We start from the raw sequence: 25,544 nt of genomic DNA, 5'->3' as shown, positions 1-25,544 counted from the left end.
ACGATCTAGCAATTCTTTCTATCTATATTTAGGGTGTTTGTTTACTCCTACATATTCAAGTATCATTTCTCCATTTTCTTAATGGTATTCAGACCAACTAGGCTTAACAATCTTATGTACAAAATTTGTAAAACTTGTAACACGTTTACTCAATTTATTAGTAAGCTATTTTTATTAGATTAAACTAAATTAAATACTTAAGACAAATTAGATTCAACAGACAATAGCCACAGTTATCTACTGGCATATGACCCAAAATGTAGAATTTGATGAAATGCATCCTTTGGAAAACATAATATAAGAAATGAAACTATTAAATCCAAACAGATCCTGAATAAGCTCACAACACAAAAATCCCCAAAACTAATACTAAGAAATTTTCAAAGATAAGTAAAATGGAAAACGACACCGTTTTTTGAAATGCTTAGAATTTGAGCTTGGTGAAGAACCAACGATTTTTGCCAGTCTTGAACCTCTCCTCGAGGCTCTTCTTGGTCTCTTTAAGTGCCGCAACCTTCTTATCCTTCGCCTGAAGAGACTCGACTATGATGGCATCCTTCAAATCTACGTCAAGTGTGTAGCGCGTGGGCATCACATGTTAGTAGTTAACCATCTTAACGAACGCCTTGACGTGCAACTTCTTCACTGTCTTCTTGGCGGAGTCCCTCTTCACAACCTTCGAAGGGTACTTCTTGATCCCGGTGACGAGGCAGTGGTCGTAGGGGTGGTCCCGGGTGCCATCGTCGAAGGCGCGTATGATGACGGCTTTCTGACCCGCGTATCAGCCTTGTAGCACGATAACTGCTTTGTTTGGTTTCAAGAACTTCACCATCTTTCTTCTCCGCTTCTCCGCTTCTGCTGCGCTTTCTTTGTTATTGTTTATAGAGGAAGTGGCGAAACCTTAGACGTAGACTAGTTGAAAATATGTAGAAACAACAATTGGGATGAGTGAGATGGCGAAGCCCAATTTAAGAAAGATTGGGCTATTAACCAAAACAATAACAAACATTGGACCTAATTAAAAGAACTGTATTAATGCTCTTGTTAGCAAAATAGAATAATAGATGCAAATATAATTAGAAAAGTGAATGAGTGAAAAAGGAAGGACTGGAGTGTTTTTTTTTTTTTGTACAAATTTATAAAGAAAATAATAGATGTGCTCATTGTCTAGTAAAAAAAAAAGTTGAAGTTTAGATATTAATTTTGTGTTTTGAGATTTATCTCCTCCAGAATTAATTAGTATCCTCAATGATGATAATCTAAAACATATTACTAAGCAACGCATTCCTCATGACAATTATATGACTAAATGGAAAACAAAAAACCATCTCAATCAATTCAATTTATATTCAACATAGACAACTGAAGATTACCAATGAATAAAAACGAATGGGATATAATAAGGAGGAATTTTGGCGGTATAAATATGTAGAATAAATTATTATTTACAATTGTTACTAGTTTTTACCTTATTATTGTTTAAGTTAACATTAATGGGAAATAACTAATTGGAAAAAACCCTAATTTATCTTTTACAACATTATTAAAATACAATTTATCCCTTTTTATTTTGTGATTAATCAACATTCGTAAAATGATTTTGGTTATGTCATCTGTATTTTATGATTGATAAATTTTGCTATGCAAGACGCAAATTTGTGATTAATTAACCCCAAGCATAAGTAATAGGAAAATCTAGGAAAAATTGTGAGAAAAAGTAAAACAAACTTTGAAAATAATAGTAAAAATATGTTGTCGAACAAAAAATTTGTCACTTGTGCTAGGAATTCTATAAATTTGTCTCTTATTATATAATCAATTTTGTTACGCACTTCAACTTCGTTATCCCTTTGTATCCGTTAACAAAGTATTTAACGTCACACGTGTTTCAGGAAAGATAAAACTCTTCGAATAAACAGTGTAATGTATAATTTAAGAACAACATGATAAAAAAAATCTAGAATTTTATAATGGTACTTGAAATTTTCAGCGACGATAGTACAAAGAGTTTAAATATACCAAATGTATTTTATAAGGAGATTTATAATTAGAGAAGACAATAATGAAAGGATTCATTATAGTAAAGAAAATAATGAAGCGCGTATTAAAGAATGTTACAAAAGTAACCTTGTTAATCTGGAAGAAGAACTATATCATCAAAAAACTTTATTTTCCGTCAAAAATAGATGAAGTGGTTTGAACCTAAATCCTACTTATGCTATATGTTCCTGTTGTCGCTAAATAATTTCTTTACATATTATTTTAATTTTACATGCACGTATATTTAAATTAATTATCCGTTTGATTATTCATAATTATTCATACAAATATTATTTAAATATGTATAAATAAAAGTATCAGACCTTTATTAATGACAATATAATTATGTTTTTACACTTATATGATATTTATCAATATTATTTATTGATAAGTACTACCATATATAATTTTAGAATTTTGACTAATTAATTTTTTTATTTATGTAGAACCGATTTTAACGATTCAATTAGTGATTCCTGAATTGAATAAAAAAATCAGTGAACCAATAGTCTAATCGGTTCGATCCTTACAACTACGATAACAAACCTATCAGTTAACACCATAGATCAGTTGATAATATGCTGTTTAATTTTAGAAAAGTTTTATAAAAGAGTTTAAAATTGTGATTTCGAAAAAAAATTTACCAATTCTACCACGACGGACAAAGTAAACCCTAGAACCTTCTAACGTCCACTATATATGGGGAACCCACTACAACTTGATGCTATTGTTTTATGAAGACACTAAACCTATCATACTGCTGCAGGAGTAGATAGACAATTCCGACTACTTTCAGTGAGCGCCTAGACCGTAAGGAATGTCCGACAGCAATCCAGTGCAAGCCTCTTTTGAGGAGGCAGCATCCATCGAGCACATCCGTGCTCTAATCGCTGAAGCACGCGGGGATGTGCCGGAGCGTATCTCACTTAAAGATCGACAGACGCAGAAACGGTGGCCAACCGAACACCCAGACGAGGTCACCGCACTGATAAGAAGCACACGGGGAAGGGGAGCAGGTGATGTACCTACCTTGCGTGGGAAGATGCCGCGTCGGAGATGATCCGAATCTTACTGGAGGTTTCTGGAAAACACCTCGATGACTACAACTACGATCTCCTAGACGAATCCCTGTCAGTCAACTATGAACTACAATGGGAGCTTGGTGCAGTGAAGTCCTGCCACCGGGAGCTCCGTTCCTCATACAGGTACCTTCGCCGTTGTAACAACCCAGACTTGGTCGACTTGGATTCTGACTCTTCCTGAATAGCTAGGAAACTACAGCTCTCGCCTACCATGGATCCGTACACTACCAGAACCATTCCACTGCATCGCTTCCCAAATTTTGTTACTGAACTATGGTACTCAGGTAGTGTATTTTATGCACCTACTGTTAGTGTCTGTTACCCTTTTTTTTCATGAAAATTTGTATTCCCAGAAGTACGACGATCATGGTATTAAGTGCGGTGTCTATGACAATTTGATTAAATTTCCTTAGCAACTTTACTCTCATTCCCAGAAACTTTATTTTCATGATATGATATCAGGTGGTTGACAAATTATTCGGATAAAGGTCTCACTTACAAACTAAGTACCGTAACCTACCCGTGACAACATAGTTAACAAAATCCACATTCCGGTGAAGTTAATATTGCTCAGGAAACCTAGCTCTTTGCTATAACATTAAACTCACGAATGCAGCATTCTTCATGCTAAGCAACATGAGGGGAACCATCGGTTCATTGAGCATTTTCAATCTCAATGTGTTCAATGAGAATAAACAATACATTATGTATGTTTCACGTTCTCCATAAACAACCACACATATACCTTAAATTTCTATTATTCGATTTGGTTGTTTACCCAGAATTTATAATTTCGTTATGCCAACAAAGTGCTTTGCACTGGAGCTAATATTTAACAATACAACAAGAAATTAAGAAAGTAATAAACATGATGCTATCACACGGTAATCGGAAGGCATACCATGTAATCAGTTACACCTAAGTCGACCGGCTACGTTATCATCCCATATGAACGCAAAATAAGTGTTACTGGTGTCTCATTATGATTTGCAAGACTGTACAAAGAGTAATTTAGGAGGACATTAATTCATGCAAAAGGATGAAGTGAAGCCAGCCTCTACAGAAAAGAACACATACAATAGTGTATCCCATAGAGGACACCACTCACAGCGAATGCTGAGTGAATATATGTAACCGGAAGGAGTAATGACGACATTCAGACTGTGATAACGGTTGCAGACCAAAAGTGGGGATTCTCAGTGAAAAGATTGATAAGAATAACGTCTGCAAAAGGCTTCGCAGAAGCATTCAAGGTGGTAGAAGGCATCCCGAACTAATGAATTTATCACCATAGGACATATTTAATCGTGCTTGATACAATTGAATGAGGCTAAGAAAAAACTGTCTTTAAACTAAATCAAAAAGCAGTATAAAGTGGATTACAAGTAAGAGTGTCATTTCGAACGAAAGCTTATTACGAAACAAAGCAAATTTCGTAGATCCATTACATGTTCATCATTTCATATGCTGATAGCCTTCAATTCAGCACCCAGGTATGTCCTATGGAATCCTCCTACCAATTGTTGTTGTGTGGGCGGCGGAGAATTCCCTTCCACGCACTCCCTCTTTCCTAACACATCATGCATCACCTGATGGACTCCAAACCTTTTAGAGGGCCAGTATTTGCAACTTCTTGGCATTTCAGCAAGTGATATGACATTGATCAAACGACAACCTATAGAGTTCGGAGACAGTGTTACAAGGTTAAAATCACAACAGGTATGTAACAGCAAAAGAAAAGTGAAAAGAACCAGGTGACTGGCAACCTAGAAATGACAAGATAAATAGATTATTTTCTGAACGCAACAGTAGAAACTTTCTTCCAGCACTCATTTTGCCTTTGAATTGCGTGCAGATAACAGCGTGATCCTTACTCCTAAACAACACATATCGTAAACTACAGACCCTGGAAATCGCAAAATGTAATGCATGTCAACCCGTACTCAAATGACTTGGTAGCATATAGAGCGTAAGCTTCTATGCTGAACCAGCCGAGTCCCAGCATTACCCGTATGCTGTAGGGGATTTCATTTCACAATGGACCAATCACGTATAGCCTGAATGAGTACCGGAAAAACAATTAACCTAAACCCTTCCACCTGACATGACGCAAACATATGTGACCCCAGTTAGATTTGGAATTATGAACCGAATAACCACCTAATAATTTTTTATGCAGACGATTTACGTAATTGTAAATATGAGACACGCATGAAGTGTGATGGTCTTAACAATTCAGCTGCATACCTATGGAAGAGGCTGTGCAGCCAGCAGAACATTAACAAAAGTCCATATGCATTTACCTATTGCAATGGTGTCAGACACTGGATTAGCTCACGTCTGACACAAACATGCACAGAAGGATCCATATAAGCATATTTAAACCTCAGATCAACCCTAAACAATGTAAAACGCATCAACCATAGACTGGACCACAGTGAGGGAAACTTGAACACAAATAGACATGCCAACGCACATTTCTTACCTCGCCATTGAGAAGGCCTACGGGAAAATGACCTTGTTGCCTTCCCAGACACCCGGTCTACTTGAGTGTCATTCAGAACTATGGATCGCACCGCCATATTGAATCCGTAATGCTGCACAGGCCTCTAATTGTACAGCAAATCGTACTATTCTTGTTCACATTCTTCTTTAACCAAACGTGTGGACGCAACCTCATCTTCTTCCCTGTCCGCCTCCTCCTCGTGGATTGAGTTGAAAATGTGTTAATATAATCATTATTTTTTCCTTCCGTGGAAATTTTTATTTAACAAGTAGTTGACAAATACGTATGTCAGGAGCATCCATGTAAATCTGATGCATTCCCATTCCTCGTGAAAATGATAAATTTCTCCGGAGAAAATACCAAAGAATATTGTCGAGCTCACTTTTCGATGTCAGCTGTTAAACTTTAATTTAGGAAGTGTAGCCGACTCTAGTATTTTTTTTATAGAAAATTGGAAAGGACTATCAAATCCAATATCGTTGGAGCTACCAACCGGTGATGGAATAAAAGTAAAACGGAGCAAGAAAGAAGGTAGTGTTTGGTTGAATAAAGGTTGGTACAGAGTTCCTGAGTTCTTAGGATTAAAGCATGGATATTTTGTGGTTTTTAAGTATAATGCTGAATCCAAATTCAAATTCATCGTAATCCAGTCGAGTGCTTCAGAGATTGATTACTCAAGTTTGAGAAGTTTTCATAACGACCACCCCCATATGAATCGGAAAATCATTTCCCACATGCCAGTGATTGTTCCAAGGGTTACCTGAAACTGTAGGTCGATCTCGGACGAGATCTTCTGTGCTGGTCGGAGCTGACGTGTTCGGCTGGTGGATGGTGGCCGGAGCGGCCGTGTTTGACGTGTTGGGCTAACTATGCTGCTGATCCTTTGTCACCGGAGGGTGGTGGTACCTGTAAGGGACTCCGATGCTTAAGTTAGCAAGGGTATTAAACAAGTTTTTTCTGTAGAATCAGAGTATGAGTTATACCTGGGTGCTCCAGTGTATTTATAATGATGAGGAGTGACCTTTCTGGAGATAAGATAAGTTAGTTATCTTATCTTATCTTATCTTTGAGTGAGGTCATCTTATCTTCAAGGAAACTGCCTTTATCTTTATAGGCTTGGGCTGCCTAGGGATTTGGGGTCGTATTCCTCTATTTGGGCCCTTTATTGGGCTTTTCTAGCAATTTGGCCGAGCTCTTTGAGAAGAGGTCGGATAGTACGACCTGAAGAGGTCGGTTGCTTTGTCGCTAAACATCCCGGGTCTGACAGCTCGACTCAGGGTATGAACAGTGCCCCTGCTCGAGCTCGGTCTTTCTTTTGAGGTCGAGTCTTAGTTTTGAGACTTCGATCCTTCTCTGGTGAAGCCGAACTCGAGCATTTTGTCGACTTCCTCTTTGTAGTGTCTTCTTTGAATGCGAAATGTTTTCTTTTCGTTTCTAAAAGCGCGCGCTTTGTATTAGCTCTCTGGTCTTGGGAATGTGCGAGGGTTTAATACCCTCATTAATTGATTTTTAATGCTCCATTTCTCTAGCCTCTTTATTTTGAATTTTACACTCAGGAAAATGGTTTCTCTTCTTTGTTTCTTTACTGTAACTTCCCTTTTCTTTCTCACTTTCTGTTTTCGCCTGAAATTTGTATTTTTGCATTTCTCCCTGCGACGTTGCTTGGTGATTGTTAGTGCTTTCCTTGATTTGAAAGGCGATTCCAGATTCTGTCTTCCGTCTTCGACTTCTTTGAGGCTTTCCCCTTTTTCCAGGTTGGTTTCTACTTTCTGCTTCTTTACTTCTTTCGCCGCTTTGCCTTCGTTTTTTTTTTTCGTTTTGAACGTATGCTGGAAAGCTTGAACCTTTTCACGTCATTGTGCTCGATTGTTGTTGTCATGCATGTTTCTGTCGCTTCTCCTGATGATTAAGGTTTTTCAGGGCTTTGCGTGTTTTGCCGCCTTTTTATTTGATTTTGTAGCTTTCTGGGATAATGGCTTTGTTTGGTTTTCTTGAAAAGGTTACATCTTTGATGTCCTCCGTTTGGCATTTTTGTTATCTACTTTCTGATTGAACTGCTATTTTTTGTTGCTCCTTTGATGACTTGATTTTATCTCTATCTTCTCGGGATGTTGCCTTTTGGAAAAGGACTTTTCTTTTGCTGATAGTTTTTTTTTGAGCCCTTACTCTGTCAATGCCTCCAAAGGATTCCCCTGGACCTTGTCTTGGGGTTTTACTTTTTACTTGTTTGTATGCTTAAGTCATGCTCTGCTATGAGTTGATTTTGACTTTACCCGAGATGTTTTGGTTAGTAATCTATTTTCTTCTTTCTTGCTGTAGGACTAGTTGACCTCATGTCTTCTCGCAAAAATATTGTTGAGACCTCTTCCCAAGTCCCTAAGGGCATGTCTGATTGGGTGGATTCTATGGTTCTTCTGTGTGTTTCGTTGGTTGACTCCAAGTTTTGTCAGTAGCTTAGGCAATTTCATAGGATTTATAGTAATGGTAGCGATGAAAAGAATTATGAGCTTGTATCTCCCAACTCTGAAGAAAGGGTTTGTTTTTCTACCCGAATTGTTTGAGAACGCCCCTTTTTCTATGCATACGATTTCTTTTTTAGTCAAATGAATATTACTCTTCCGTTTACCCCTTTTGAGACCAACCTATTGTGGTCTTGTAATTTAGCTCCATCCCAACTTCATCCCAACTCCTGGGGTTTTATAAAAATCTTTCAGTTGCTGTGTGACGAACTAGGTATCCCTGCTTTGCAATCCCTCTTCTTTTATCTCTTTGTTTTGACAAAGCCTAGGGTGGTTAAGAAGAAGGCCGCCTGGGTTTCTTTCTGAGCTTCCCAGGGGAAGAAGATTTTTTTCATGTTTGATGAATCTTTTTGCGACTTCAAGAATTACTTTTTAGGGTCCGAGCTGTTGAAGGAGCTCGGCCCTTTTTTCTGGATGAGAATGACGAGCCTGCCTTTCCTTTGGAATGGCAAAAGAATGTAGTGGTGTCTAAATATATGTGGGAGATGTTAGATGAGGCTGAGTAAGCCTTTGTGACTGTGTTGGAAGAAAACTGGGGGCAGCCTCCCCATCTTGATACAAAGAAATTCCTAGGAAATCCCTCTCTCCTTCGAGCTGAGCTGGGTAGTGGTCGATTTCTCTTTTGTAATATTTTTATTTTTTGCTTATTTTATCGAGTTTATTTCCTTTCTTTTCTTGATTCATAACTTGGTTTCTCGCTGTGATGTTTGTTTGCAGAGATGATTAAAAATAATGAATCTATGAAGTTCTTTAAGAAGGCGAGGAAAGCTACTGCAGCTCAGAACATCTCGGCCAAGATGGCCGGGGAGGGGTCTTCTCAGGTTCAGTCGAAGCCATCCGTACCGAGCTCTCCTGGACCGAGGAGGATGATTCCTACTCCTCGGGTTCGTTTGGTTGATCCTCTACAGGCTTCTATTGCCACCTCTGGCGCTCCTCCTCCGAGAAAACAAAAGACAGCTGAGCCTTTTAACCTTGATGCCCCTGACTTTGATGCTGTTGAGTTTGTCGATCAGCATATCGGTCCTTATGGTACCATCCCTACTGATGATATTTCTCTTCTTCGCCATTTGGATTTTATTACTCGAAGCAGCATCAAGATGGCACATATGGGGGCGGCTTTATATCGGACTACCCAAGATCTTCCCCTTCATGCTACAAAAGCCTTTATGGAGGAGGCTAAGCTGGAGTTCGACCGGATGAAGGGTTTGAAGGAGGAGCTCGAAGTGAAAGTGACCAAGCTGGAGAAGGAGTTAGAGGGCGAAAAGGCTAGTTCTATTGCCTTGGCGGCTTCTGTGAGGTTGGCTGAAGACACGGAATTAAAGCACAAGGAGAGCTATGTTACGATTTACAGGGAAGTGATGCATCTCAGGGATGATTTAGAGTCTGCCCGAGCTGATTATGCCGAGCTCCAGGGTCACCTTGTGGGCAACGTAAATGCTGCTTATGAGAACCTGAAGGAGCAGGTTCGAGTTCTTGCACCCGAGGTTGACCTTACTCTCTTCAGCCTGGACAACGTTGTAAAGGACGGCAAGATTGTCCCTGAGGACCCTGATGACGATGATGTTGAACCTCCTTCTGTGCCTGCTGCCAAAGCCTCTGTTATGCCGACTTCTTCAGCTCCTTCAGCTGTGGTTGGTCATCCCGAGTCAGAACCTGATTGTCAAATCTTGAACCGGGATGATGGGACAGTGGATGCGGTGCCTCTTTAGACTCGTCCTCCTTCACCCCATGTTGATGCTACTGAGAAGTCTTCGGATCCTCAATGATTATTCTGGATTTTTGCATAGATTGCCCGGCTTGTGGGCTTTTGAACTTTTTATATTTTGTAAATGATGGTTCTGACTTTTGCTACTTTCTTAGTTGCTTGTTTAGCAACTTTATTTTGAAAAACAAAGTAGTTCTCAAGCTCTTGGGGCTGATTTTGGTGGCCTCTTGAGTTTGTTATTATTATACCTTGTGCTTTTTATGACATATTTGTCTGCATCTATCTGGTACCTTTTAGGTTTTTTGGGAGTGTTGGAGCCTTATTGTCCGACTTCTTTGGATTGTCTTTGTATTTTCATACTTGTGGCTTGATTTGGGTCCAACTTGTATGTCGACTTCCTTACTTTAGCCTGAAGTTATTTCTAGTGATCCTTTTTGTTTGGACCTTTGTTAGGTCTTCTGTTCAGGGATAATTTTTTTTATAACGTTTTGATTTTTTGGGCCGACTTCTTCGCGTTGGTCCCTTCTAAGTTATTTCTAGTAATCCTCTTTTTTGGACCTTATTCAGGTCTCTTTCAGGGATTACTTTTATAACTTTATGTTCTGGACCAACTTCATCATGTCGGGCTCTTCTAAGTTATTTTAGTAATCCTCTTTTTTGGACCTTGTTCAGGCCTCTTTCAGGGATTACTTTTATAACTTTATGTTCTGGGCCGACTTCATCATGTCGGGCCCTTCTAAGTTATTTTAGTAATCCTCTTTTTTGGACCTTGTTCAGGTCTCTTTCAGGAATTACTTTTATAACTTTATATTCTGGGCCGACTTCATCATGTCGGGCCCTTCTAAGTTATTTTAGTAATCCTCTTTTTTGGACCTTGTTCAGGTCTCTTTTAGGGATTACTTTTATAACTTTATGTTCAGGGCCGACTTCATCATGTCGGGCCCTTCTAAGTTATTTTAGTAATCCTCTTTTATAGGGTTGGCCAGACCTCTTTCCAGGGATTTACTTTTTATAACTTTGGTTATTGTGTTCGACCGGTCCGACTTCTTTTCGTCGGCCGGTCTTTAAGTTATTTTTTAGCAATCCATTTATTTAAGACCTCGTCAAGTCCTTTCTATGGATCACTTTCGATAACTTCTTGCATTATTCTGTTTTTATCTTTGCCGATTTTGTAGAAATTGGGTTTAATCCCCGTTTGGTTGAACTTTTGATGAATTTGATTTTCATCTTTATTGGTCTTTATCGCGATCATACAGTGAATTTGATTTTCACTTTCTGCCGATCTGTAGCTTTATAATCGGGTGATGAATTTTTAGTGTTTCAGATTAATGCGTCTTGAGAATTTGTAGAAGATCTAAACAATTTTATTAAAAAAAATGCAGATATATACATGTGGGAGTTTTATCCCTCTAAGTCGGGCAATTTGTAGGTCTTGGCTTGGCACCTCATTAAAAAACCTTTTTAGGAAAAATAGTGCGCCTTATCCTAAGATCCTTTATTACCCCTAACTATAGTACCTTCTTAGGTTGCAGGCGTGCCATGACCTAGGAAGCTCTCGCCCTTCGAGTTTGGACAGTCTGTAGTAGCCCTTTCCAAGTATTTCTATGACTCGGTAGGGTCATTTCCAATTTGCTGCCAGCTTTCCTTCTCCAGGTCGAGTTGTTCCGATATCATTTCGGATTAGGATGAGGTCTTTCTCTGCAAAGCTTCATGGCACTACATTTTGATTGTATCTCGAAGCCATTCGATGTTTCAATGCTTCTTCCCTGATCCAAGCTCTTTCTCAAATTTCTAGAAGTAGGTCGAGTTCTTCCCTTTGAAGTTAGGAGTTGGCTTCTTCATTATAGTGGATCACTTTGGGCGACCCTTCTTTAATCTCTACTGGGATCATTGCCTCCATTCCATAAGCTAATCGGAAGGGTGATTCCTTTGTGGTGAAATGTGGCATTGTTCGGTATGCCCATAAGACTTGTGGGAGCTCTTCAGCCCAGGCTCCTTTTGCGTCCTATAATCTCCATTTTAGCCCAGCCAATATGACTTTGTTGGCAGCTTCGGCTTGTCCATTGGCCTGGGGATGTTCTACGGAGGTGAGTTGGTGTTTTATGTTCAAGTCGGCCACTAACTTTCTGAAGTCTGCATCTGTGAATTGGGTGCCATTGTCCGTGGTGATGGAATATGGAACCCCAAACCTTGTGACAATGTTTCTATATAGGAATTTTTGACTTCTTTGAGCAGTGGCATTAGCTAGAGGTTCTGCCTCGATCCATTTCGTGAAGTAGTCTACCCCTACTATAAGGAATTTGACTTGTACTGATCCCTAAGGAAAAGGTCCGAGAAGGTCGAGTCCCTATTTTGCGAATGGCCAGGGTGAGGTTACGTTGATGAGCTTCTCTGGCGGGGCGATGTGAAAGTTGGCATGTTTTTGACATGGTGGACACGTCTTAACGAACTCTGTGGCTTCTTTTTGTAGAGTTGGCCAATAGAATCTGGCCTGGAGTACTTTTTTGGCAAGTGCCTGTGCTCTGAGATGATTGCCACAGATGCCACTGTGTATTTCTTCTAAAACTTTCTTTGTGTTGGAAGTCGGTACACATTTTAACAATGGTATTGAAATCCCTCTTTTGTATAGAGTATTGTTTATGATAGTGTAGTATTGTGCCTCCCTTTTTAACCTCTTTGCCTCATTCTTATCTGTGGGGAGTGTTTCTGTTTTGAGGTAGTTAATTATGGGGATCATCTATCCTTGATCCGGACTTGTTATGGCTAGGACTTTTTCTTCTTCTGAGATTGACGGGTTCTGCAGCATTTCTTGGATGAGGCTTCTATTGTTGCCCCTGGTTTGGTACTGGCTAGTTTTGAGAGTGCGTTAGCTCGGACATTCTGTTCTCGGGGTATGTGGCGAACCTCATATTCCCCAAGTTGTCCGAGCTGTTCCCTGGTTTTGCCCAGGTACCTTTTCATGGTGGGATCTTTGGCTTGGTAGCTCCCTGCTATTTGTGAAGTGACTACTTGTGAGTCGCTGAAGATGATAAGCTTTTGAGCTCCAACCTCCCTAGCCAGTTTCAAACCAGCTAATAACGCCTCATATTCAGCTTGGTTGTTTGAGGCAGGGAATCCGAATTTGAGGGAAAGTTCGATTTGGGTTCCCTGGTCACTTTCTATTATCATACCCGCGCCGCTTCCAGTTTTATTTGAGGAACCATCTACATAGAGATTTTATTCTGTAGGGATTTCTGGGGTGCTTGTAAATTTTGCAATGAAGTCAGCCAGATATTTCGATTTGATGGCTGTCCGAGCTTCATATTGAAGGTCGAATTCAGACAACTCGACTGCCCATTGTAAGATTCTGCCTGCTAAGTCTGTTTTCTGCAAAATCCCTTTTATGGGTTAGTTGGTTCAAACCCTAATGATGTGAGCTTGGAAATACGGACGCAGTCGTCGGGATGTTAGTACGAGAGCGTAGGCGAATTTTTCTATTTTTTGGTAGTTCAGCTCGGATCCTTGTAATGCTTTACTGATGAAATATACAGGTTGTTGCCTATTGTCGTCTTCTTGGACTAATGCTGAGGCTACTGCCCGACTTCCTACTACGAGGTATAATATAAGTGGTTCTCCTTCCCGTGGCCGAGATAGGATAGGTGGTTATCCCAGAAATCTTTTGAAATATTGGAATTCCTGCTCGCACTCTGTTGTCCATTCAAACCTCTTTCCCTTCCTTAGAGTAGCATAAAAGGGGAGAGATCTTATTGCTGATCCTGCTAGAAATCTGGACAAGGCTGCCAATCTTTCATTGAGTTGTTGTACCTCTTTGACGCAAGTCAGACTCTTCATATCGAGTATGGCCTGGAATTTATCCAGATTTGCCTCGATTCCTCTCTGTGTGAGCATAAAACCCAAGAATTTGCCAGCTTCTACTGCAAAGGTGCATTTTGCCGGATTAAGTCGCATGCCATGCCTTCTTATAGTGTCGAATACTTGGGTGAGGTCGGACAATAACGTCTCTTCACTTTGTGTCTTTATTAACATGTCGTCCACTTAGACTTCCATGATTTTTCCGATGTGATCCGTAAAGACTTTATTCATCAATCTCTGGTAAGTAGCTCCTGCGTTTTTAAGTCCAAAAGGCATGACAATGTAGCAGTAGTTTGCTTTTGGGGTTAAGAATGAAGTTTTTTCTTGGTCGGGTGGGTACATCGGAATTTGATTGTATCCCGAATATGCGTCCATAAACGAGAGGTATTTATATCCGGAGGAGGCATCCACCAGAGCGTCGATACTTGGGAGTGGATAAGGATCTTTTAGGCAGGCTTTGTTGAGATCAGTGTAGTTGGTGCACATCCGCCACTTCCCATTTAATTTTTCACCAAGACGACGTTAGCTAGCCATAGTGGGTACTTGACTTCTCTTATGAATCCTGCCTCCAGTAGAGCTTGTACCTACTCTTCCACAGCTTGGGATCATTCTGGTCCGAGCTTTCTACGTCTCTGTTGTACTGGCCGAGATCCTGGGTGGACTGCTAGCTTGTAGCACATTAACTTGGGGTCTATGCCTGGCATGTCTGCAGCCTTCCATGCAAAGAGGTCGACGTTATCTCATAAGAACTATACGAGCGATTGTTTTGTGTCTCCTTTTAGGATTGTACCGATATTGGTTGTTTTGTCTGGGATATATCCGATCTGGACTTTTTCTACTTCGCCTTCGGGTTGTGAGCGGAGTTCTTCCCGCCTCTGAACTCTACCGAGCTCGATGGTGTGGAATTCTTCTCCTCTTCCTCTGAGGTTTAGACTTTCGTTGTAACAGCGGCGCGCTGTCTTTTGGTCTGCTTTTATTGTAGCTATCCCTTCTGTAGTTGGGAATTTCATGCATAGATGTGGAGTCGAGACTACTGCGCCGAGCCGATTTAAGGTTGTTCAACCTATTAAGGCATTGTAGGCTGAACTCACGTCGACCACGATGTAGTCTATCTTGAGTGTTCTTGACTGGTTTCCTTTTCTGAAGGTCGTGTGTAATGGGATGTATCCAAGTGGCTGAACTGGAGTGTCTCCCAGTCTGAACAGACTGTTCGGATATGCTCTGAGTTCTTTTTCTTCCAGGCCGAGTTTGTCGAAGGCAGTTTTGAACAAGATGTCGGTGGAGCTTCCTTGGTCCACAAGTGTGCGGTGGAGATTTGCGTTTGCCAGTATAATAGTGATGACCATGGGATCGTCGTGTCCTGAGATGATGCCGGATGCGTCTTCTTTGGTAAAAGTAATTGTGGGGATGTCTGGTGCTTCCTCTTTTCCCTCAACATGATATACTTCTTTAAGATATATTTTGCAAGATGATTTGGAGATTCCTCCTCCCACAAATCCTCCGTGTATCATGTGGATGTGTCTCTCTGGTGTACAAGGTGATTGCTCAGTTCGTCCGACATCTTCGTCCCTTCTCCTTTTTCTTTGCTCATCGTCTCGGGTGGCTATGTATCGACCTAATTTCCCTTCTCTTACTAGTTTTTCTATGACGTTCTTTAAGTCAAAGCATTCGTTGGTGGAATATCCACGGATTCAATGATATTTACAATATTCAGTCCGATTTCCTCCTCCTTTTCTGCCTTTGAGTGGTCGAGCTGGGGTAATTTTTTAGTATGGCAAACTTCTCTGTAGACATCCACAAGGGACACCCGAAGAGGGGGTGTAATTGTGATATTTTTTTATTTTTTCCCCATGTTGATCTTCTTTCTTTTTGGATTCTTTATCCTTATCTCGGGAGGAGTAGTTGAATCTGGATTTTGAGGTCTCTCCTAGTCGAAAGGTTTCCTCCATGTTGATGTACTTTTCTGCTCGTTCTTGCACTTCGTTTAGAGATGTGGGGTATTTTTCGATATATATTGGCTAAAAGGTCCTTCTCGTAAGCCATTGATGAAACTCATAATGGCGGCCTCTGTTGGTAGGCTTTGTATGTCCAGACATGCTTTGTTGAATCTTTCCATGTAGCTGCGGAGACTTTCCCGATCTCCTTGTTTGATTCCTAATAGACTTAGGGCATGCTTAGCTTTGTCTTTTTGGATGGAGAATCTGGCCAGAAACTTCTTGGCTAAGTCATCGAAGCTTGAGATGGACCTAGGAGGTAGATTGTCGAACCATCTAATTGCTGTCTTTGTTAAAGTAGTCGGGAAGGCTTTGCAGCGAACTGCATCTGAAGCGTCGGTGAGGTACATTCTACTTCTGAAGTTACTGAGATGATGGCCGGGATCTGCTGTGCCATCGTATAAAGTCATGTCGGGAAGTTTGAAGTCCTTTGGGATTTTGGTCCTCATGATCTCTTTAGTGAATGGGTCTTGGTCCTTACGGGAGTTGTCTTCGTGACTGGATCGAGTAGTCTTGGTCTTGAGATCTGCTTCGAGTTTTAGGAGCTTGTCCTCTAACTCGCGACATCGCTTAACTTCCCTTTGTAGATCTCTCTCAGCTTCTCGTTGGTGCTCCACCTCTTTTTCGAGTTGCTTTAAACGATCTTGGAGTGCCTCCACGGCTCCCACATTTGGTGAATCGTTGTTTTTGTTAGGTTGAGGAGTATCTTTTGGTGTAGTGTCCGCGTTCTTGGAGCTGAAATTGTAGGTCGATCTCGGACGAGATTTTCTATGCTGGTTGGAGCTGATGTGTCCGGCTGGTGGATGGTGGCCAGAGCGGCCATGTCCGACGTGTTGGGCTAACTATGCTGCTGATCCTTTGTCACCGGAGGGTGGTGGTACCTGCAAGGGATTCCGATGCTTAAGTTAGCAAGGGTGTTAAATAGGTTTTTTATGTAGAATCAGAGTATGAGTTATACCTGGGTGCTCTAGTGTATTTATAATGATGAGGAGTGACCTTTCTGGAGATAAGATAAGTTAGTTATCTTATCTTATCTTATCTTCAAGGGAACCGCCCTTATCTCTATAGGCTTGGGCTGCCTTCGGATTTGGGGTCATATTCCTCTATTTGGGCCCTTTATTGGGCTTTCCTGGCAATTTGGCCGAGCTCTTTGAGAAGAGGTCGGATAGTACAACCTGAAGAGGTCGGTTGCTTTGTCGCTAAACATCCCGGGTCGGACAGCTCAACCCAGGGTATAAACAGGTGATCGTCATGGAAACTTCTCAAACTCAAATAATCAATCTTCGAATCACTCGAATGGATCACAACGAATTTAATATAAATTTACCACTACACTAAAAAACTACAAAATACTCATGCCTTAACCCTAAGAACTCGACAACTCTATACCAACCTTCATTCAAAAACACTAACATCTATATTGTTGCTCTGTTTTACCATTTTTCCATCGCCGGCTGGTACCTCCAATGATATCGGATTTAAAAGTCCTTTCCAATTTTCTTTGAAAATTTAATTCACTCTACTTGTTGTTGTCGGCAACACCCACTAAATTAATTGTCACCGGCCACCAAGGACGATAAAAAAAAACTATTATGCTGTATTCCCTCGACACAATGTTTGACATTCTATTTTCAACGGGAATGATTCAAAGTCGCAAGCGGTTCTGAGTAATTATGTCCTTCTCTATCAACAAACTATTAAATAAAATGCCATATGGAAAAAAATATTCACATTGGTAAAAACGTCATACGCAACTATAATTATAATAATACGAACCGATTCAGGAGGAGTGGGAGGAGGGAAGAAGGCGCCGCGCCAGAAAACAGCGATCTGCAACTCAACGTTAACCTGCTCTTAGCGTCGTTTCTCCTGGGGTGGTCACCAACCCTAACAGTACAGAGGGACCAGATTGCGGGGTGCGGCGGCAGTAGTAGGGCCTGAAAAGCTAGAACCAAAAAGAATCCATCTGTTAGATATAAGAGTCACATTTATCCGAAAATCAGACTAATCAACCTTCACCGAATACACACAACAGGAACACTTATCTAGTTATCTGTTCCGCTAGTAACTCTGTTACGATTTTCACTTGGAAAAAGAAAAAAATCAGGTTCTTTTAACAGTGGTTCAGGTTGACCCTGACAAAACCAGGAAATATAAGGACACGACTGAGAACAAATTCCAAATTAGACTAATCGCACCCAGTCTATAATTAGCACAAATAACGATATTAATTGTCATGATGTTTTGATACAACAGTTGTCAACATACGCTACTCCAACTATAACAGACAATCAATTACAAAATACCTGATGACATAAAGACAAAACCCAAGCCGAATAACAATCATGATTCACAAGAACCTCTTCACTGGTTCAATTTCCCCTACACAAAAGCTTCATTTTTGTGTTCCATTACCTAAACCCAAGTCTACCCTGCATTAATTACTTGACTACTAGAGTCTTCTATTAGCATTACCTAATTCATGACATTTCTATATGCATACTAGAGATTTTACCTCTGGTCTTTATTGTATCTTCTTGTATTCTGTGATTAATTACTATTTAAATATAGGTGAATAACAGCCAAACCGATACAAGAGCATAAGACATGTAGCAAAGTATGGATGGATATTCCTGGGGTGTTTCAAGAAAAGGTGGTACAAGGTTTGAACGAGATTTCACTAAACCAAACCACATTCAGCATGTGAAATAATAGGTCCGCATAAATCCTTATGCAGGAAAGATGGTCAATAACAAAACACTGCTCCTTTAGTGCAGGTGTTGATTCCAGATTGCGCATTCACTTCCAACACAGATTATTGACCGTATTATTCCAGGTGAAAAAGAATAAGAGGTTACTTATTCGTAATTCTTATTCATGTTTACAGTCATGACCCATTTTTATGCTGATTTCAAGAATAAAGGAAGACGACTGAAGGAGAGTGGATAGTTTCTCCACCGTTGCCAATACAAGGCAGGAGTATCAACTCACGCCTTTGTCTTACTTTCCTCATCAGCTTTGTTGGTTGCAGGAGGTTTGGGATTTGAGTTGCTTGATTGAATAGGTGGTACATCAGGAGTCTCATGCACATCATTTCCAAATTCATCACAATCTGAATTTTCCACTTGTCATGTTACGGGAAGGTAAATAAAATAGGACTGAAGTAGAATTTTCTATTAAATAAAACACGTCAACAGCAAAAAAGGACTTACATATCTTACACCAGCTCCATCTTAAGTTGGAAAGCTGCTGTTTTCAGGTTTGGCTTCCATAGCCCATTTGTTTCTACCTTTTTTTGGCTTGCTAATGCCACGGAAAGTGTCAACTCAATAAGTTGTATTTCCACAAATCACACGGGTTATTTTCGGCGACAACTGTGACAACAACATCAAGCATCAACATGACAACGGCAACCCCACGGCTGCCAATTTCAACAACCAACATGCATGATGCATGACAATAGTCCAGCCAACAACAAAAGCACTAAGATTAAAGGTTACAGATAATACTCTAGTTCGGTAACAATTGGTAAACGTGGCCCTCCAAGAACCCAACGAATTACCACTGACTTATTTTTCGGAATCAACATTGCTTCATCAACATATTCTGAAATCCCAAATAGACACAACAGCTATAAAACACTGAATACGGCATTCATCAAGGTAATTATATATATTAACAACCATGCTGCAACAAGATAATATCATATGCACAACCTAATATAATGACTTTACAGTTTAATTGATAATCCAACAACAACTTACCATCGTATGCACAATCTAATATCTTTGATTTAGCAAGAAATAATCGACCTTGTGACAGGAAACAAGGGATCAACGAAACTGGGACTAATTGTGTTGAGTTGTGGAATTAGGGTTTCTATCATTTCTAACCCGTGACCACAATCTTCTCGGCTCAACCTCTGTTGTGCTTCTTAGTTTTCAGGTCCGCTGAAATAACCCTACCCGATTCGACACCCTGCCAGCCGGACCCAATCCCCATCTCATCGTCCTGTTACCATGAAGCCACCACACAGAGCCACAGAGCATCGTCCTTCCATGTCTGCCTCCTCTCAACCATCGCAGCTCTTACCTCCGACTGATGATGGGATCTGGCGTCAAGATTTGATTCCTTAACCCTAAACCCTAACAGGTGTCTCCACCAGCGTCATTCGGGCACCAAGATCCTCCGGAGTTGTTGAGGCAGCGTCTCCAAGTTGTGCCACCTTGAAGACCCGGTCGACATGGCAATGACCAGAACACGGTGAATTTACTCTGTTCCGACGCATCGGGGAAAGAGAAGGACACATCGTCGTTTAGGTTTGTGGTTGTGTTTCTTTCAATAGACGGACATAAACCGAAGGAGCAGTAGCAGGGTTGATGATGATCAGGCCATATCTAGAACCCTCTGTTGGTGTTGGATATAGTGGTATTGGATGTGGATCTCTTCTTATCTCAATATGAAATAGATGTTGTGCTTGTGGTTGTTTTCTTCCAGATCCTCCTCTTGTTTGCTATGCTTTGGACCTGCAGAAAGAAAGAACATGACCCCATTACAAAATGAAAAAGCCTACAGCAAGCATTAGCCCAACTATATTAAACAAGTCCAGCACTGAAGACCAAAACCAAAAAAAAAAATCAAAGGCCCAGCCCACCTCCCAGACATTGGCTCCTCATAGCCTTATTCAATTAGCCGGCTCCCCCTTCAACAACCATGGCAGGCAAGCTTGCAAAGCTCTGCCAAGCTTGTTCCCTGCATCCACCATCCTCGACACTTGTCAACATCTCCTTCAATCTTTATGCCTAAATCTGTACCATATAATTGTCCTATTAAAATGAATTTAAAACATATATACCTTCTTAGTCTCCCTAAGGTGCACATGGAGTGGGTGAAACTGGGTTCGCCTTGATACAGACGTGACTCTAAATAATGATCGGGTCTATTTTTGAGACTCTTATCCGATTTTAAACCCAGCAAAATCACACCAAATTAGCCCCAAATACAGGTATAGCGGATCTCCGACCTTGGGCTTTCCGAGAACAGGTGGTGTTGCAAAGATCTCTTTGAAATGCTTGAATGCTTCTTCGCACGCCGGGGTCCATTCAAATGCTATCCCCTTTTTCATCAAGTTAAAGAATGGTAGCGCCCTAGCAGCCGACGCTCCGAGGAACCGTGATAGCGTGGTGAGCCTCCCTGTCAACCTCTGGACATCTTTAATGCCACCCGGGCTCTTCATCTGGAGTATTGCTTCACACTTTTCCGAATTGGCCTCTACCCCTCTTTGGGTTATCATAAACCCCAAGAACTTTCCCGCCTCCATGGCGAAGGCACATTTAAGTGGGTTGAGCCTCACGCTGTGTTGTCGGAGGGAGGCGAATACTTTTTCCAGATCACCTATGAGATCATCAGGTCGGGTGGTCTTTACTAAAATATCGTCTACGTATACTTCCACCGTTTTGCCTATGAGGTCGCTAAATATCTTATACATCAACCTTTGGTAGTGGCCCCTGCATTCTTCAGCCCAAACGGCATTATCTTGTAGCAATATGTTCCCCCCGACGTTATGAACACTGTCTTCTCCTCGTCTAGCTGGTGCATCGGTATCTGATTGTAGCTAGAATAAGCATCCATGAAACTCAGATACCGATATCCCACTGCTGATCGATGAGCGCATCTATGTTGGGGAGGGGGTAGGAGTCTTTGGGACATGCTTTATTAAGATCGGAGTAATCCACGCACATCTTCCATTTTCCATTGTGCTTTCTAACCAGAACTACATTCGACAGCCAAGTCGAGTAGTCGAGTTCCTAGATAAATCCCGCTTCGAGAAGGCTGGCCGTCTGCCTGGCCACCTCCTCTGCCCTTTCTTGTGACATTTTCCTTCTCCTCTGAGCGATCGCCCTGGCCCCCGCTTTGATGGCCAAGCGATGCGACATGAGCTGGGGGTCTATCCCCGGCATGTCAGCTGGCGTCCAAGCAAATAAGTCGCCGTTAGCCCTTATCGTTTCTATTAAGGGTTCCTTCATGTCGTGTGGGAGATTCCTGTTCACGAAAGTGAATTTTTCCTCTGTGTTGCCAACCCTAAACCTTTCTAAGTTCCCTTCCGGTTCGGGTCTGGGTTTTTCAACGACTCTAGCATCCAGGTTGGCGAGGAATACTCCCGATGCTTCCTTGGATTTCTTCCTTAAGAAGAGGCTGGCATTGTCGCAAGTGACTGCCGTTTCCAAGTCTCCCTTTGTGGATCCAACGGATCCGTCGTCAGTGATGAACTTCATTACCAACATATTTCTACTGATCACTGTCCCGAGATCGTTAATAGTCTTTCTTCCTAGGATGACGTTGTAGGCCGTGGAGTCTCGCAGAACCACGAACTCAGCCATTACCGATCTTCTTCCCTGTCCTAGTCCAACGGATACTGGCAGGGAAATTATCCCGTCGGGCTTGATAAAGTGGTCGCCCAAGCCTATTACACCGTGCTGATGAGTCCTTAAGTCGGCATCCCGAAGACCCAAGGCATCAAACACATTACGGAACATGATATTCGAGTCAGCCCCGGTGTCTACGAAGATCCGCTTGATGAGGCCGGTTCCCACTCTGGCCGTAATGACCATAGGAGGGTTTTCCGCGACCTCGTCGAACCATTGGTCCTCCGATCCGAACGAGATGGGCGGAACCCTCTTGGAGCTTCGCACGGAAGAGGAGGAGACTGCCAGGACTTTGGCGTCCTTCTTGTGTGCCGACCTCGACCTCGGAGCCGCGTCTCTTGCTGTTACCACGTTTACTATGGTAAGGTCGTGCTCGTTGTCCTCTGTCTCCTGACGTCGCTTCACTGTGCAGGTCTTGTCCTCTCCCTCGCGGTGGCGATCCCGTCTCCTCGGCTCCCTGATGAGGTGGGAAAATTCGGCCAGCTTTCCATATCGGATCACTTGTTCTAGCGCATCCTTCAGGTCGAAACAATCCTGTGTCTTATGTCCGTAGCCCTTATGATAATCACAATAGAGGCTTTTGTTCCCCCCGATTCTGTCCTTTAGAGGTCGGGGCTTTGATAAAATTCTCTTCTCGGCTATCTGCTGATAAACTTCTATGATAGGGACGGTGAGGGGGTGTAGTTGGTGAACTTCCCTACTCGGGGAAATGGCCTGGATGTCTTGGCCGGCCCGCTGTCTCTGGCGTGCTTCTTCACCCTTTCCCCGCCACCATGCTGCCGAGGCTGGTTGTAGGCGGGCTGCCGCTTGTTGGCAGTCACGACTTGACTGACTTCTTCATCGTTGATATATTCCCTAGCCACGCTTTGGATCTCTTACATCGTCCACATCGGCTTCGTGGTGAGATGCTTCCTAAAATCCTCGTTCAGAAGTCCATTCATCAAACACAGGCTGGCTACCGAATCAGTTAGCCTGTCGATCTCCAAGCACTCGTCGTTGAACCGGTCCAAATATTTTCTGGTCGGCTCGCCGGGCCTCTGTGTCACCCCGAGCAAGTTGATCGGGTGCTTTGCCTTTGCAATTCTGGTAGTGAATTGGGCCAGGAAAGCGCGGCTAATGTCCAAAAACCTAGCCACCGAGCCCTGTAGGAGGCTGTTAAACAAACGTCTTGCAGGTCCCGCCAGAGTGACCGGGAAAGCACGGCACCTCACTTCGTCTCCCACTCCCTCCAGGTTCATTCTGGCCTCAAAGGCCGTGAGATGCTCATGTGGGTCTTGGGTTGCGTCGTACCTCATGTCCGTCGGTAAATCAAAGTGCCTTGGTAGATGGACCTATGGAATGATGAAACATGGTTGCGTCCATTATCACGGGTCGCCGCGTTCTCCTCGGACTTTCTCTGCCGTCTTCCCTGTCCCGCTCTGTGGCGTCTCCTTTCAGGCCGGGTGTATATCACGGGGTCACGGCGTCTTCTTGGGCGTCCTTCTTCCTCCCAGACGCTTTCAGATTCAGATCATGGGCTAGGCATTCGCGGGGAGTGACTTCTCGGAGGAGAACAGGAATAGCTTAGTTCGGGAGTTCGTTGACGATATTCCTGATCTGCCAGCTGACGTTCTAGGTTTTGCATCCTGTGACGCAATTCCTGCATTATTCTGGCACTATTGCTGCCTGTTCCCCCAAAGGGGCACCTCTCTTGAGATCGTGAAGAGGGCTCGGGTCGTCGTGGAGGGGACCTCGTGCGCTCCCGGGAGGAAGCCATGGAGGCTTCCCCTCTGGGCTCGGCCCCGCGGCCTGGTTCTCCAGGACCCAATACGACGTCCATTCAGGCGTAGTCCCCACAGACGGTGCCAATGTACGGTAGCTCGGGTACCGGACGGTTCGGGGAGATCCTTTAATTGGTAAGGTGGGGTACCGCCTGGTTCCGGGTTACGGGGTTGGAGCTGGAGCAGCCGACATTCCGAGGTCTTGGTGTGGAGAGAGGGGGGGTGCCACCTGCAAAGAAACTCCGACGCTCTAGTCAGTCAGATGTGCAGGCGAAAAGTGGGCAAGGTGATATGTGTGACGTACCTTGGGGGAGGGGTAGGACCCTCCCCTTATATACCTTGTCAGAAAAGTGGGCCCCATAGGAAAAGGTCTCCTTCCAGGAAGTTTCCTTCTCCCCAGCTGTTATGCAGCTGGCAAGGAGGGTGCGTGGCCGGGTCGCCAGACAGGCGGGTACGATGACTCGCTCAACCGGGTCAGTAGGTCTTCGGGCTGGGTCGGTCTTCACACCTAGCTGGGCTAGGCCGTAACAGTAGAACTGCTTGATTTTCAATTTAAGAAACTCACTCAACTTAATCTCACTTGTCTATGATATGGTTTTGTCAAGGAAACCAAAAAATACTTTGGTACTCCTCTCATATCTCTTTATACGAAGATTATAATAATTCAAGAGGTATTTATAATTTTTTATTAAGTTAAAATAAAAAAAATTCTAAACTTATTGACATAAAATCTAATCTAGTAATTAAATAAAAAAAATCAAAATACATCAAATTAAATTAAGAATACAATATATTTTTTGTCTTTAACGTTTATGATTTTTTTTAAAAATACTCCCGTAACTTCTAATGTTACTTAATTTTGTCCCTAACATTTTTGTTTGTATCAAAATTACTCTAGATATTATCTCCATCTAAAATATTGCGGATAAAATCAAAAATTTTTAAGAATAATTTTGAAACAAATCGAAAACATTAAGATACAAATATACAATTGAATAAATCGAAAATGTTAAAGGCAAAATTGAATAAAATTAAATATCGGAGATATTTTTGAAAAAAATTATAAACTTTTAAGAAAAATAATAGAGTAAACTACCATTTCTACCAACGAAAGTTGAAAACGCTGACATATCTACCCATAAAAAAAAGAAATTATCATTTGCACCCATAAAACATAAGTTCCATATAACAAAATTATTCCAACACTAAAAAATTACATAAGAACCCCAAATTACCCTTATCATCATCCGCATCATCCATCCCTCCTTCTCTCCTTCCCTGTCTCACCCTCGCCTGAGCCAAACTCTGAGTTCAAAGGCACCACCACCTCATTTTCTTCATCACTATCATCACCACCACCACCACATACCTCCATTATCATCTTCTTCACATAAAACAACAACAACAACAACAACAACAACAACAACAACAACAACAACAACAGCAATAGAAAAAGTAAAGAGGAAAAACGAAGAAGACAGTGACAGATCTACATAAGAAGAAAATGCTATGAAATTGAGAAGGGAGAAATTTGTAGCTGCGGTGTGGTTTCAAACAGCAGAGGAGACACCGCAATTTTAAATTTGTTGTCCAATTCATCCACGCCCTTCACTGCTGTGAGTTTCCTATTTTTATTTTCTTCCCATTTTCATAACTCAATC

At 41.9% G+C, this 25,544-nt stretch overlaps 1 protein-coding gene and 1 pseudogene across 1 annotated transcript; both read right to left on the bottom strand.

Annotated features, from left to right (window-relative positions):
* Positions 1 to 232: 232 nt before the first annotated feature.
* On the bottom strand, positions 233 to 832 carry LOC112724094 (large ribosomal subunit protein eL27-like; annotated as a pseudogene).
* Positions 833 to 21,505: 20,673 nt separating this feature from the next.
* LOC112722001 (uncharacterized) lies at positions 21,506 to 23,418 on the bottom strand. The gene is made up of 2 exons (XM_025772989.1): positions 23,003 to 23,418; positions 21,506 to 22,958 (listed from the first exon to the last, which is right to left on the bottom strand). Exons 1-2 carry the CDS (start codon positions 23,416 to 23,418, stop codon positions 21,506 to 21,508), a joined length of 1,869 nt encoding a protein of 622 aa, XP_025628774.1.
* Between the last annotated feature and the right edge of the window lie 2,126 nt (positions 23,419 to 25,544).

This window comes from Arachis hypogaea, chromosome 11 (genome assembly GCF_003086295.3).
Source record: "Arachis hypogaea cultivar Tifrunner chromosome 11, arahy.Tifrunner.gnm2.J5K5, whole genome shotgun sequence".
In the NCBI taxonomy this organism is placed as follows: Eukaryota; Viridiplantae; Streptophyta; class Magnoliopsida; order Fabales; family Fabaceae; genus Arachis; species Arachis hypogaea.
The sequence above is the reverse complement of the archived record's forward strand: the minus strand, read 5'-3'. Positions and strand labels throughout refer to the sequence as shown.

Bases quoted from the DNA above. Each gene is read 5' to 3' on its own strand.
- LOC112722001 (XM_025772989.1), bottom strand. From the start codon at position 23,418: ATGAGGTACGACGCAACCCAAGACCCACATGAGCATCTCACGGCCTTT. The intron at 22,959-23,002 runs GTAAGAGATCCA...TCAACGATGAAG, and splicing joins ACGAAGCCGATGTGGACGAT to AAGTCAGTCAAGTCGTGACT.